General features: G+C 41.8%; 1 protein-coding gene across 1 annotated transcript in view; it reads right to left on the reverse strand.

Annotated features, from left to right (window-relative positions):
• Positions 1-15,902, reverse strand: part of SPRED2 (sprouty related EVH1 domain containing 2) — a 122,111-nt gene that overhangs the window by 17,604 nt on the left and 88,605 nt on the right. The window contains exons 3-5 of the mRNA XM_068564590.1: positions 13,846-14,023; positions 5,859-6,027; positions 3,616-3,680 (exon numbers count right to left, since the gene is read on the reverse strand). Coding sequence (XP_068420691.1) covers positions 3,616-3,680; positions 5,859-6,027; positions 13,846-14,023 — 412 coding nt within the window. The remainder of the gene's footprint in view (positions 1-3,615; positions 3,681-5,858; positions 6,028-13,845; positions 14,024-15,902) is intronic.

Here is a 15,902-nt window from a genome sequence, read left to right on the forward strand (position 1 = left end):
GGCCACCTAGGTACTTGCGTTCACCTGGATGGATCACGGTATCTGAGGTCTCCCAGGGAGCAGAGGAGACCGTGCGGGGTGGAAGGCAACAAGGAGCATGAACAGCCAAAGGCTTGGAGTGCGTGATGATGCTTGGAGCTCATCTCCTAGCTGTAGATGCGTCGGAAAACACAGCGAGAAAAATAGGACATGAAGCTACTGAGAATCCCTCAAAATCACCCACCTTTAAGATGGTCCCCCAGGATAGCAATAAAGCCAATGAGTAAAATATGAAACCCTAGGATTGTTACATACTCTATTGGGGTTCAGAGCACCCATTTATTGAGCACCTATACAGCAAAGCTTTATAAGGTTGTAGAGACTATAATGAGGACTGCTTCTAATTAGATGAAGAGTCATTCATTCAGCAGATAAAATACGAAAACCAAAAAAAAGCGGCAGGCTTTCAAGTAGCAAGAGAGAAATAAACAAGAGTCCTAGGAAAACCAAAAAAAGCAGCAGGCTTTCAAGTAGCAAGAGAGAAATAAACAAGAGTCCTATGGGATTTGAAAGAAGAGAGAACAATCATAATTGGTTCAGGGAGGAATACTAAGACACACAGATGGATAAATAGCCCAAGACTCAGAAAATCAGAGCAGTGGCTAATCTGGAGTCTCTGCTGGCGGCTCCATCAGGAAAGATGTGGACACACACCAGGCTGGTGGCAGGAGAGGCGTGGCATGACTGCAGAGGCAACGGTGTTGGCGACTGGCAAGACGCATGGGCAGAGTACGTGTGTATGTGTCCGCACACGCATGCACCCATGCTAAGCCGGACGCTAATTACCATCCTGAGAAGGCAGGGGGACAGGCTAGTTTAGGGGCTGAGAGTCAGGAAAGTATGAGACAGCCCATGCTTGGCGAGCACCCAAGCCCAACAACTTCTCCACGGTGGGTATGGGGGGTGCCCCTTCCTCCACTTCATCCCCCAACATGGACCGTGCATCCATATGTTGTCCAATGTCCTATTTTCCTCCCGGTCCCAAGGAATCCCCTGAAACAGAGGGAAACCCCTGGTTCCAGCAGCAGAAACAAAAGATCTACTCCTGGTTCCTCAAGTTACGTCTCTAAAGGTTTTCTCCCACATACACTGTCCTCTTAGAAAATTCTCATTCTGGCTCGTCATAAGTTGTAAGAGGCTCTATCACCATTTATACTCTTTCTATAATAAATGAGTTCCAAGTTCTAAACATCTGTCTTACCAATAGAAGTTTTAGAACGCAACAAACCTTGGGAAACTATAGGCTACACAGGAGTTAACGCAGCTGCTCTCTTCCATGGCTCCAGCTTTCAGAAATCTCCCTGATTTCTTAGGACAAAATGTCTCACGACAGGGAGCTCGTGAACAAACAGGAAACCTGGCGCATTAGCCCCTGACGACGCTCCCATCCTTACATGGGATGTTGCTAATAGTCGATGGCTTAATGACTGGGATTGTCTTGGGGAAGGGAGGTACTGTTATTAATAGGCCCCTGTTTGTAAACAAGTGGAATGAAGGCAAGGATCATATACATCAGGGCCCACAGGGAATGCAATTAAGTCGCCCTCCTCCTGCAGTGAGTTTCCGAGTGTCTGGAAGCAGCGGGGCTGTTTCTATACTTCCTTCCAGGCATTCGGCCTTACCCTAGAGCAGCACATTGATTCCCTGTGGATTAAAGGACAAAACCAGGAGGGATGCTGGCTTCCATCATCAGCCTGTTCCCTCTTGCCCTCTCCTGCTTCCATAAATCACTTCTGGCAGGTAGCTGGGAAGCAGCTGCGAATGACAGTTTTGCTCTGGAGCACAGGAAGCCACCTTTTAACCCGCCTGCTGTTGTTTGTCTCTCAAAACGTGACAAAGGAACAGATGTAAGCAACATGCCAACTGTCGAGAGGATCTGCTTGGAGCGCTATAGGAAGCCTGCTCAGGGCCACATTACACCAGCCGCTCTGCGGAGGCACAACTGAGTTCATTTCCTGACATATCCCCCCCCCCCCCACCGTTGCCCCCGTCCCAAGCACTCTCTACTCATGTCAGGTCGGGGTCTGCAATGCTCAGGCAACTCAGTACATGCATTCCTGCTGCCACCTTCGCTCCCCACCTCGAAGCCCGTTCCCAAACCCTGTTCCAATGCCACCGAGGTCCGGCCCAGCCTCAGCTCCCAGGGGTCTTCTCTGACCCCCACACCGCTCCTTGTAAAAGGACCTTGGGCCAGAGCACTTTACAGTCTGTGCTGGCTTCTAAGCTTCTCACAGGCCCATCTCATCGCTGTCCTGACCACCCGGTTACCTCCATGCGGGCTGGAGCTGGGTTCACACACCTCTGTCTTCCCAAAGTAGTGTTTTTCAAATTACTAGTTGCAGGATGAGTGGGTCAGGAATCAAGTTTACAGGGTTGCAACTAATATTTAAAATATTAAATAAAAACACAGCTTATAAAAGATACTCTTGGGACAACTGAGGAATTATCGGGGAACTATTAGATGATATTATGAAATTCCCATTAATTTTCTTAGGTCCAGTAATGGTGTTGTATAGGAGAACGCCTTATTTTTATGCGATGCATGCTCAGGTATTTAGAGGCGACTTACTTTCAACTGGATCAGCAGAAAAATTATGTGTGTGCGCGCACGTGTGTAAGTTCACACACATGCACAGATAAAGCAAATGGGGCAAAATGTTACAACTGTTGACTCTAGGTGTTCACTGTACTATTCTTTAAATTTTCCTGTATGCTTGAGAAGTTTCATAATAAAAAGCAGAAGAAAATAAAAAGGAAGAGAAAAAAATCACAACGCAGGGCATGAAATACGATCTGGCTTGGGATGTCTATGGATGTGTGTCCTAGGTTACAATTTAAATGTATTTCTTCCTGTGGGTCACGGCCGAGACTTTGAAATGCTGCCCTACAGCTCCTGACAGCACGAAGCACACAGCAGGTGCACACTGAACTGTTTGTTTAATTAACTTCTAAAAGCACAGAATTTTAGTGAAGGGGCAAGCTGAGAAATCATTTTGTCTCCGGTTACATCCCATTAACTCAAGCTGTGTCAAAATATCCAAGCCGTTTCCTGCCTTAGCACACTTGGCCCTAACCTCAACTCGGCCTTCAGGACTCTCTTATCAGATGTTTAATTACTCATCAGGAAGGCTACTCCCCTGCACCGCACCCACCACGCAAGGGAGGTTGGGGGAGCTGGTTGTTAATGCAAGACTCTGAGAGTAGGGTGACCAGTTGTCCCAGTTTGCCTGGGATTGAAGTATGTATTTTGCTGGACTAGGGACTTTCGGTGCTAAAACTAGGACAGTCCCAGGCCAACCAGGATGGCTAGTCACCTTAAATGTGAAGGAAGACTGGGAGAGAGCCCTGGACAGCTCTAGGGCAGCTAATACTATGTGCCTTGTAGCATCACGGCAACATGAGGGACCAGGGAAAACCCGGGGCAGCAAAATTATGACAAGGCAGAGATCTCCCTGACAAGCATCCCAACAGCAACAGCAAATACCAAATTGCCAAGTGTCTCTCATGCCCCTAAACAGAACCTCTCTCTGATTATTCACGAACGCATCTGGAAAGCAAAGGACGATGGGAACTTACTGTAAAAACGTCATCATCACCAAGCTCAGCCTCATTATGGATGGTGGAAGAAGATGTCGTTGAGCCTAAAAAGACACAAAAACCACAAAAAGGTGTTTCTAAAGAGGATAAGTCAAAGCCAATCATTTAAAACAGTATATTTAAATAAACCACATCCTATGCCTTTCACATGTGAATCACCAGCAGAAATATGTTACCTGGGAATTAAATGCTTTTAATTTACCCTTCTTAATTCACTCTAGCCAGCATGTTCCCTAAATGAACTTTGCCTACTGTTGTTCCCAAATCAATCCCTCAAACTCCCTCACTGGCCACTGGAGAACAAGTACACAGAGAGGCACCACAGAGGCCATGCGTCACGATAGGCCTCCACCAGTGACCCCCATGCCCGCACTGTGTAGTGGGAAAAGCAATGGATGGAGAACTCCAGGTTGGACGGGCCACAATCTCACTGCATAACTGGACTTAGAGGTCAGGGCTTTTCATTTACTCACGAGGGGATTTGACTAAATAGCTAGTATGGTTGCTTCCTGTGCTGAAATTCAGACACTGTACTCTAAACCCCAGACTGTGGGAGCCACCTTCTGAGCTGATACCTGGGCAAAGAGGTTTTCTCTTGCAATACTAGGGTATCAATGAGTTTTCTTCGTTTTTGCAGGCCAACATTTAGGCTCATGCCAGAAAACCCAGTTTATTCCATCAGGGAAAAAAATGGTCATTTAGGGTTCAATTGGTTTATTTGTTCAACGGTTTCTTCATTCTGGTAGGCAAATTACTATAACTTCCCCTTTTCCTTCCTAATACCACGCTGTAATGTGTGGATCAGATTAACTGACACTGTTAATGGCCAAAAGGAAAAACATACTTAAATTTGCATGTGATAGATCTACCAAAAGGGAAATTTAGTCTCTATCTTCTCCTTTTCTTCGTTACGTCTTACAAAATGTACATTTGGAAAATATTTTGCTATTATATGAAACTGAAATCAAAAGACTTGCTCAGAAAGGAATGAGAAACATTTAAATTTCTGAAGCGGGATCACAGGAGGAAAAACAAGTCCCACAATACCCTGTGTGCAATTCCTATTGATATCTGAGGATTTTTCTCTACTATTTGAATTACTCTAGTCGATCAACGTTTAAGGCAAGTTTGATAGAACAGAGCTAGGTAGAGTGTATACAGAGAAAAAAATTACAAGAGAATCAAATTTTGTGTGTAGCTTCAGTGACTAAGTACATGGACATACTGCTTCTACCAGTAATACAGGAGCTACTTTCTCTTCTAAACATTTAAAAGCTATGTTTAATAACAAGATTTTAAACATTTGCCACTTGTGTCAGATCTATGATGTGAACACTGGCTGTTACTCATTTTGGCCACCCTGGGATTGCAGTTCCCTGATTCGTGTTCCAGCCAGAATTGTCTCCCTGCTGATGTTAAGAGATTTTTCTTTTGAGATTTGCTTTTCTCTCTTCCCCCAAATCCGCAATGAAGAAAATGACTTCAGAACATATTTATTTCATATACAAATAAAACACATATTCTTTTGTGATTAATCTCCCCAAATTCTGAATTTGGCTTTACCATGCCTTGCTTAATATTCCTTTATTCACAGGGCCCTGGCTATGGAACCTTGAACCCTTTGATTTGATAACTGAATGTGTCGAAGTGGAGAATTTGTGTGTTTGGACTCTGTGGACTCTAGAAAAGCCCACGAGAACTCACTGCCCAAGAGCCTTCCAGGCCACGATTAAATGCAACACAGTGTTTACCAGCTGCTCACCCATGGACGAAGGAGTCACAGATTCCTTCGCCTTTTCAGTGGCAGACGTACCCGCTGGGCTCTCCTTACACAACAGTGGGAAGGCATGGAGACTTCTGGGCCCATTAGAATCTATTCTCCACCTCTGGACCAAATCTGACCAAAGCGGTTTCTCAATAGTCAGGGAAAGGTAAAACACATCAAAAAGTCATTCACGTGGAAGTCTAGAACTTGTCTTTTCAGAGCAGAGTCTAAAAACCAATTGGAATCACTCATTACTCTGAAACCCATCTCCTTTTCCCCTGCACTGTCACTTAAAGTTTTTTTCTCCTTGGATGTTCCTAAAGTTTTGGCCTCTACTGACCTGGCCCCCAACCTTCCTGCAAATAATCCACAAATATATGATGGCAGACAATTCCGATTAAAAAGAACCTGGAAACTTCCCATAGTCCCACTGAGAATGCAGCGATAAATTCAATACCTTCTATAAGGTCTTCGATTGCTTTCCTCACTCCCCTGTCAAAGGCTCGAGCATCAGCAGGGCTTTGGAAAGTAAGTCCAAACTTCCTATTGTCGACCTTCCAGTGATGAAAGGTTGGGTTGGCTTTGGTGTAGACCAAGTCCTTTCTCACATAGCATTCCAATACCACCTGAAGGATTGAAACACACAGGTGGGTTACTTGTTAAATCGTCATGATTGTGTCTGGTTACAAAAATCTAACTAGGAACCATTGTCCTTGGTGGCAACTAACGAAAACCCTCCCCTCTGCCTTCACGTATCTTTGAAGGCTTCTTGGAGGAAGGCTTTGTCTGCCTCTGTTGACCATCCACTCCTTGCTACCCCGCACCCTTGGTGGTCCTCGCTGTATTGCTGTACCCCTTAACCATGCGCTTCATGTCACTCATTTTCTTTCCTCCTGCCCCTGACTAGGGGGCACTAAGCTGAGGTCCCGTCTTGGGGCTTTGCTCTGTTCCAGGTTGACTGCTTCTATATCAGGGGTCTCAATCTTCCTTCTCCTGTCCTAATGGGTGTCTCTCAGTGACCTCAAATTCAACAAGCTGAGAAAATAACTAACTTGCTCTGAAAATTCTGCCCCTAGTAACTTCCCCTTATCTAGCAGTGCCAACCCCTCTCTGTTCATTCTCTCTGGCTCAAATCTCCGTGGTTTTCTTTTGTCTCTTCGGCTTTCTCTATCCCCTGTATTATTATTCACCAAGTCCATTTCATTTTTCCTTCAACATCTTTTGTATCAACCCTGTTTCAATTGCTACTACCGTGATCTAGGTCTCTACCTAGATCTAGGTCTCTAACCTTTTATCTGGATTATTAGAACAATCTCCAAATTTCTAGCAATCTCGTCTCAGAACTGCCTTTTTACTAAGCTACGACTTTGAGCAGATTGTCTTAGACCTTTGACCTTTTTATCTCTAAAGCGGAAGTAACACCAACGTTATCAATGAACGTACACATGAACATGCTTTGAAAACACCAAACGGTAAGAAACCTAACAGGGTCATACACGCTTCCCAGTATATCGCATTATGTTTTACTCTTTTATTTACTTCAGTTTTTGTCACCTTCACAATTTAGTACTTGGTCTCATATTATTCTCTAACAGTTTCGTGTGCATTAGTCTTGTTCCCCTAACTAGACTGTAAAAGATCAAGATGTTTTATAAAATAACTCCCTCTGTGTGTAGAGTGCTATTGCTGGTAAAGATACCAGAGTTTAAGATTATAGAATAAAAGAGGCATTGCAATCATGTGAATGTAAACTCCAGTCTTTATTCATAGAAAGCTCCAAAACATTGACAATATTTATTTCTATGGTTTCATTATATATATATCAAAATGATTTTGCTAAGTTTTACTAGCTTTGATCTTGTTCTGGCAAAGTTCTACATTTAACAAAATGAGATCTTATTAATTTTTAACCAAGTGAAAGAATAAAGGCCTGCTTAAATTAATAAAAATTCCAATTAGAGAAAATATCTTTAAATGAGTACAACTTTCAAGAATACATCTAAGCAAACAGAAATTAAGCATTGCCTAATAAATGTTCCCTAACTTAATAGATGAGAATAATAGTCTAATTGGCATATCAAATAGCAGTCCCAAGCAGTTAACTTTATTCCACTGTATTGAAAGAAGACAACAGTCCCCTCGCACAGTTCTATTTATGATTAAATTGCTTACTATGGCCATTTTCCCCTAAGAATAGCACAATGATTAAATGTCAGCCCAGCCCCATTCCAAATTGGGGAAATCCAAATAACCAAGGCTTTAACTAACAAATGTTATCTATTTTAGAATTTAATAGTCTCAGTGCAAAGTCTCAAAATAACCTTTTTTGTAAAAACAAAGACTTCTGGTTTTCTCCATATATTTTGGGTGAAAAAAATTGTCTTTGGTTGACATTTTCTGAGTTTAAGATTATTCCAAAGGTACATCTTCCTAGAGAAGTGTAATAAGTTCTTGGAAAAGTAAAGTTCAGCCACCTAAATTATGTGAGGGGGAGGAGGCCAGATACCATTTCTTTGTTCTCTTAAACAAAATTACATGATTACCTATCTAAGTTTAATGACAAAAATGAAAACGTTCAAATGCTTTCATCTTCCTAATAGGTATAACCCCTCTAGTGGAGTTTTGGCATAATAGGTATCAATCTTCTAAAATGAAGTTTAGGCATTGACTTAAAAGTTGGGAAAGGCTTTTAAAAATAGCTTTTTAAATGAGATGCGTGGGGAGAAAAAAAAGTGATTATATATTCTTGTTGGAGGTTTCAAAAAAATTGATACAAGAAATCCATATTGTAGAAGATTTAAGTAATTTAGGTGAGTCCAAGAAGGTTCCATTCTTGCCCATCTCACCCTCCCTACCCTCAACACCTCTCCCTCTCCAGAACTGCCCACTGTCGGTATGGTGGACACAACTCCAGTTCCCTTCCTGCAGCTTCTTTACATACGCATGTAAGTTTATGTGTGTGAGTCTGTTTAAATGTAGCCAAACCTATAAATTGGTCTTCAACTTGCCTTTTCCCCAAAAACATGTCTCGGAGATATAGGAAGGTAAAAAGGATTCTGTTTAGTGGCTGCATAAATAATATTCCTCAGTATGGGTATATTAAAATTATTCAGCCATTCTCCACACTAATGGGCATTTAAGTCATTTCTAACTGGTCGCTTTTACATTGTCTAATGCTAGAATGAACATCCTTGAACATGTTCTCAAAGTTTGGTCTCTTGGGAGCCTTCCCTCTGCACCCCCAGGTCATTTCAGGGGGTCCGGGATGGCAAAACTATTTTCATATATTAAGACATTTTTGCTTTTTCATTGTGTTGCCAGTTCTGCTAATGGTGCAAAAGGAACGGTGGGTAAAACTGCTGTGCTGAGGCATGAATCAAGGCCAGGCAGTGGCACCAAACAGTACCAAAGTCACCGGATTCACCACTGTCACATGGTCAAAGTAAAAAAGGCCAGTCTTATGTAGGATTGTCCTTGATGAAGCAGTTAAAAATTATTATATCTTGACCTGTGAATACACATCTTTCATCTCGTGTGATGAAATGGGAAGTACACATAATTGGATTCTCATATCTGCTTCTGCATTTGATCTGCTGTAATACGTTGCTTTGGCTGAAGTATGGGAAGAAACTCTGGCTTTGCACGAATGCATAGTTAGAAAAGGGAAGAGTATCTCTCACAGCCTTTTTACTTCTACTGCATGGGGAAGAATGACGATTGTCTCAAGGAAAAACGTGTGTAATTGCTGCAGCTGTGAGTTGAACTAACTACTTTCCTCATGGATCACCAGGTTTACTTGAAAGAACAGCCTACAGGCGAACTACGGTTATTCAGACTTGGGTACTTGGCAGACATTTTCTTGAAGATGAACACAGCGAGCCTGTCACCTCAAGGAAAACAAGGAGATATTTGTTGCCAGTAATAAAATTTCAACTTTCAAGTGAAAATTAGAATTTTGGACAGCTTCCCAATACTTAAGACTTTTCTAATGAGATCAGTGGTGATATTAAGAAATGTGATTTTTGATATTGTAGAATTAAATGTATCAACATTTGGAAGATCTGTTTAACTCAGTAAACGATTATTTTCCAAATGACCAATGCATGACATTACAAAATCAGGAATGAGTAAAAGATCCATGCAAAGAGAAAGATAAACCAGTGGATTTTAACGTAATAGAGTATAAAAAGGTCATCGATATGGTTTCAGAGTCCACATTTAAGAAACTACTACAAGCCGAGTTTTGGTGTAGCATCAAAGAAGTATATCTACGATGGTCTGAAAAGGCTATTAAAATATTTCTATGTTTTCCAACTACACATCTGTGTGAGGCTGGATTTTCTTCATATACGTCAATCAAAACGTATGGCCACAGATTGAAAGAAAGAGTAGACATCAGAATCCAGCTATTTTCTATTAAGTCAGATATTAAAGAGATCTGCAAAAATGCAAAGCAATGCTATTCTTCTAATCATTTTTTTCTGGAAAGTAGTTATATAGTTATTTGCCTATTCTTGCCTGTAAAGAATGTCATTTAAGCTAACACTACTGTTTAATTAAGATTTTTTAAACAATTTCAGTTTTAATTTCTAGTATGGTAAACATTAGTAGCTATAAGCTACAAGATAAAAGCGTTTTGGGGTCCTCGATACATTTTTAGAGTGTAAAGGGATTCTGAGACCAAAACTCTCCAATAACTGTAGCTATCCATAAAGCTCTGCAGTCTATTTCCATAGGATAGGGTTTAGATGTGGAACTGCCAAGTAAAAAGGAATACACAGTCAAAATTAATATCCTGCCAAATTGCCTTTCAAAGAGCTTTGCCAGCTGTAACTCCCACCAAATGTGTGTGGGAGTGCTCACAGACCTGCACTGGAACGATCAACCTTTTAGATTTTGTGATTCACCTTCATAAGGTAGTTTCTCACAGGATTCATTTCAGAAGTAAAATCCTCTAATCCATCTAAAATAAGATTCAACTCAGAAATTTTTAGTTTACATATAATTTCTCAGGAAAACTTGATTGTCTCCAACTCACAAAAAATTATCCAAATAACGACTTTGTGAATGGATATTTGGAACACAGACTTTTCCCGTAGAAACAATGGAAGTTAAGTTCACAGGCGTCAACACAGAAGTCAAGTAACAACAACAAAAACCAATGTGCTGAATTTTAGAACTGCACCCCATTGGAAAAACTACTGACAACAGTTTCTATCAGAAAAGGCTGGTTGTCCCCGCTGGAATACTGGGAACTCTGATACCATCCATTCTCTGTATTCCCAAAATGATCTCCACCCTCTCCTCCCCATTCCACCACTGAGGGGGAGGGGTGTCCTTCAACAACCCCACCCCATTTGCACAGCTTCCAGGAGGGTTCATACCCTCCAGTGGGCAGAAATGCTGCATTACCTAAGCTTGGAGGCCAAAGGAGGAGTCACCATATTGCCAAAAGTGTGTGTGGGGTGGTGTGTTAGGAGTCCAGGATTTACCAGAGTGTGAAACAGGCACAGTGAGGGATGGAAAGATGCAGAAGCACATCTGGGTGTATGGGTGTGTGATTTAACTACTAGTGGATATAATATATAAAAGTCCAGAAGTGTAGAGTCACAGAATGGAAGGGGGACAAGAGGAGGGAGAGGGTGATGGAGAAACATGACAGGGGAGGGAATGAGGCACACAATCCTTGTGCAATAGCAACACACAACAGAAGCTGGTCCACAGCCAGGACTGTCCTATTCCCATGCAGAGCTGGTATGAAGGGACCAGGTTTTGGCTTCACAATGAAATGGTTCCTAGGACTGGCTCTGCTAATGACTCTGTGCCCCAGACTGAGGAAATGGATCACTTCTTGGAGAATTGAGGTTCCCCATTACAAAGTGTAGATAATATCAATAGTATCCTCCTCCTTCAGAATGTTGCAGGAATTTAACTGAGGTTATTTACATAAAGGGCATCAAACAAAATTGTAGAAGTTCACAATTACTGTGGTCAAGTCGGTGGTACGATACAAGTTTATAAATGTATCTATAAAATGAAGGGGCTGAATTAGACAATCTAAAGGCTATTTCAGGTTGACATATTCTATGACAAACCACAGAAATACCAGGAAAAAATAGACCTAGAAAGATGTAACCATTCAGGTACAATAATTTGCTAACACAAAAGTAGTAACAATAAAAATAAAAAGGGAAAAAGTGAAAAAAATTTTTCTAGCAAAATTTTTGTAGGAAAAGAACCCCAACTAAAATCAAAAGGGCAAGCAATAGATTATAAAAATATGTGCAAATATGCAGATGAAGATGAGTATCTTTATTATACTTGGAGGGCATACATATCAAGGAGAAAAATCAGGCCCCAAACGGTAAATATGCAAAGGACATTGACAGATAATTCACAGTTAAGACTGTTTAACAAACAGAAAAACATTTGATCTCGTTATTAATCAACAAGATACCGCTGTTACTCTAATCAAATTGGTAAAGATTTAAAATATGTGACCCTCAGTGTGTTAAAGAAAATTCTCATATATGTTGGTAGCAGCTCTTTGTACAAGTATCAAAAGTCATAAAAATTTGACCCCTCAAATTATTCCAAGTAAATAATAAGTGTGGAAAATGCAGGTAGATAATACTGGGGGTAGTGGGAAGGGAAGCAATCTTAACATTGGACACTAAGGAGATCCTCAAATAAACAATAGAACATCAACCTGATACCAGCAACATGGAAAATTTCTTATGAGAATATCTTATGAGATATAAAACTTTAGGGACTTCCCTGGTGGTCCAGTGGTTAAGACTCCACGCTTCCACTGCAGGGGGCAAGGGTTTGATCCCTGGTCGGGGAACTAAGATCCCACATGCCACGTGGCCCAAAAGAAATAACGAAACAAAACCACACCACACACCCAGATATAAAACTGTTTACGAGCTCTGATTACAGCTAGGTAAAAATAAAAATATGCACACAGGGGGAAAAAAGCTACATCAAAGGGCTAGAGGTAGTTATGCACGTGCGACTTTGGCTCAGTTTGGGGTCAGAGTGACAGGGTATCAAATACTGGTTCCCGGCCCCCAAGATGGGTCATCCAGAACAAGGAGTCTTTCGGAATCTTAGTTTCTTCAGTTACAGCTATACAGGCTGCTGTAAGGATACAATGATACATCTTAATTAAAGGGCTAGCATTGTGCTCAGCCCTTAGGTAAACGCTGGATAAAAGGTAGTTATTTCACTTTTTCTTGTTAGTGTGGTTACATTGCCTTTATTGTGAATATCTTATACACAAGACTGTTTTAATCATTTGACTATTTAATGTAAGGAATTTCTTGAATGGCCATGTTTCTTAAAATGAGCTATAGTCTCCCTTTAAATTGTCATTCATTTCATTTTCAGACATGAATCGAGTGGGAAGATACCATTTCTGTTAATCCATATATAACATTTAGAAGTTGTTCTGCCTTATTTTGTAATCTTTATAAACATTAAGAAGTGGTTGCAGAAGAAGATTGTTTGTATACTCAGCACATAAAACTCAACACATGCCGCTGTCAAGGGTCTCAAATGTACCACTGACTGATTCCCGTGGTGTCTTTGTATTCTCTCGGTTGAGATCCTGCATGATCCTGCACGTTTTGAATCAATGGTTGGCTTTGGAGTATCCATTCCAGGCTCGAATACAGATAGGAGCATGTTCTCCCAGATTCAAGGCCACCAATTAAAAATAGACAATTTTTCTTCGTATCATAGATTCCTTCATAACACAGAACTGGACATCCAGTCCCTCCATGAAACTATGTTATAAACTATCAACGCCCCCATCTTTGTGAGGTAATGATTACTCTCCAAAGTGCCTATTTTTAAGCATGTAGAATTATTACAGGAGTGTAATGCCGCTGCTTTTTGTTACTTTCTTTTCCCAAACATGTTTTATTCATTAGCTTATGAAATAGAAGCTGCAGTACTTTTGAGATAACCATTTGTTTAGAAGTAACAAGACGTCAGACGACACGTCCTCTTTGCATTCTATCTCTCACCATCCAAACCTTGATGGCGTGCTCCATGAATAAACCCAATGTTTAAAAAAACTCTGACTTCACAGCTCACTACGATGTGATTCATAATAAAGAACATACTTTCGTTTTTGAACATCTTGTTACAGTGACAGAAAGACAGCTTAATTAATCAAGACGCAAATAAGACAGCCAAGTGCACGACTTCTAAGCATCTGAGTTATACGGTGTGTAGTAAAAAGTGACTTCACTGAAAAGCCAAGGTTAGGTTTTGCAATTTGGCGCCAGCCCCGTGAGTTCTAACTTTGGAAGCTTTTGCAAGAGTCTGAAGTCAGAGAAAGAAGGAAAAAAATACCTACACGAACAGGGCTATGATTTAATGTCAAGAAATCAGTCGTTGCTAATTTAACCCACGCGTTGCACGTCTGCCATTACCAGTTTGTCTTTCTGTCGTTCACCATGGATGAGAAAGCCGCTTCGTCCATTGCCTTCGGGGTGCATGACCTTACAGACCCCCACGCGACTGATCCCGCCTCCTTCCTGTGGGAACCATCCCCCGCTGGAGTCATCTCTGGTCATAACCACAGCCTTGACGCGCACAATATAGCTGTCACTAAAACGACAACAAGAAGAATGGGGCATGACAATGGTCTGGAGCTGGAGGACACGTTTCACAGTGCAAGGGGACCACAGCCAGCATTTTTTGGGACTCATCAAAAGAAAATCTACGCCTGGCAGCAACCTTAAAAGATAGCCTGTATCAACGTTCAGGGAAAAACCCCAACTCTTAAACTCAGTATACAAGTACGTTAAAAAAAAAAAAAAAAAAAGACGCCCAGTCATTAAAAAATATTTGTGAATCTTTGAGGATGTATGCAAGCATAACATTCCCCAGTTTCTAGGTGGACGTGTTAATAATAAAACGAATGAACTTCTATCTACAGTTTGGCATCTGTAAGTTCGGAAAGACGAATCTATTAACTTAAGAGGACATTATGGTTTCAACCCTTAAAACTTGGTTTATAATGAATGACCAAGGCTTAACATTTTATAAGGCTAATAATCTTCTCATTTAGCGTTAAGTAGACAGATAGTCCACTCCTAAATCACAAATTCACCGTGCGATCGTTTGTATTTCAGTTCAAATACCCTTTACACATGTGTAGCCTTCTGTTTATGATTTTATTTTTTCCAGTCTAAACTTTGATTTCGCAATAAGTTCTTTTGCACATTGGCCAAAAATCCTCTTTCTCCTCCAGAGACCAACTCTAGCTTCTTTTCATTCTTCAGCACTTTTCCGAAACTTATTTGGATTTTCGGCAAGGCCATTAAATTCTCACTTGCTGTTTTCTTTCTTGGAACAACACTGCTTTTTTTAATCCTTCAAACACACATCCCCATCTTCTACATGCCAGGCGCTGTACCAGATTCTAGGGAAACAAAGATGCAGAGTAACATAGAACCCTCTCTTTCTTCGCACCCCAGGCACAGTGCTCAGAGCCTAGCCGAGCAACCTGCGATCTGCCAAACACCACTCAGACTGTCCCTCTGCCCCACATCCTTCACCTCACTCACCCCCAAAGGCAAAGCCACCCAGGTTCCCTACCACCCCCTGCAGCTCACCCACTACTGTGACCCAGCTCCCCTCCCACTGTGCCCCTGGGACTCAAGGGCCAACATCCCCCTTTACTTCCTAAACCCTTCCTTTCACACTTGCTTTTATTGTGGTAAAATACACATAATGGAACATTTATTTTAGCCATTTTAAGTGTACCATTCCGTGGCATCAAGTACATTCACACTGTTCTGCGACCATCACCAGAACATCAACCATCCGTTTCCAGAACTTTTTTCATCTTCCCAAACTGAAACGCTGTACCCTTCAACACTAACTCCCCACCCTACTCCCGGTCTCTATGAATTTGACTACTCCAGGTACCTCTTGTAAGTTCCGTTCGCTTTCTTAACCTAAATGAAAACACGCTCTGGCTGAGTCACGTGGCCCACCCGTGTGGCTGCCTTCTGTCTCCTGCACCCCTCCCCCGCTCAGCCTAGATGGGGGGGTAGGGTACCCACCTCTACTGCAGGCTATCGGCACTCTCTCCAGTTCCTCTGAGGCTCACAAGTCTGACTGTGCCCCCTTCCTCAGACCTCTGGTCACCTCTCCTCATCCCTTGAAGAGGTTAGCAAGTGGGCTTACTGTCCCTCCATCTCTTCACCATGACCCCTGGCATGATTCTTCGTAGTTTCATCATTCACCCAGAGGATCCTTCCAATTCTTTGACCTCTCAGTTTCTGGAACTCTTCTCCTTCAATGTCCTTGTCTCAGCCACCCAGGCCTAGGTCACTCTCTTGACCTTGTCAGTCTTAAGCATCCCGCTCTCCAGCCACCATCTCCTTACAGTGCAGCTCACACTCTAGATTCCAATAATTCTTCACCTCACCAGGGCCAACAATCTATTGTGCCCTGTTCTCCACACCCTCACGGTCTC

This window comes from Eschrichtius robustus, chromosome 15 (assembly GCF_028021215.1).
Source record: "Eschrichtius robustus isolate mEscRob2 chromosome 15, mEscRob2.pri, whole genome shotgun sequence".
NCBI lineage: Eukaryota > Metazoa > Chordata > Mammalia > Artiodactyla > Eschrichtiidae > Eschrichtius > Eschrichtius robustus.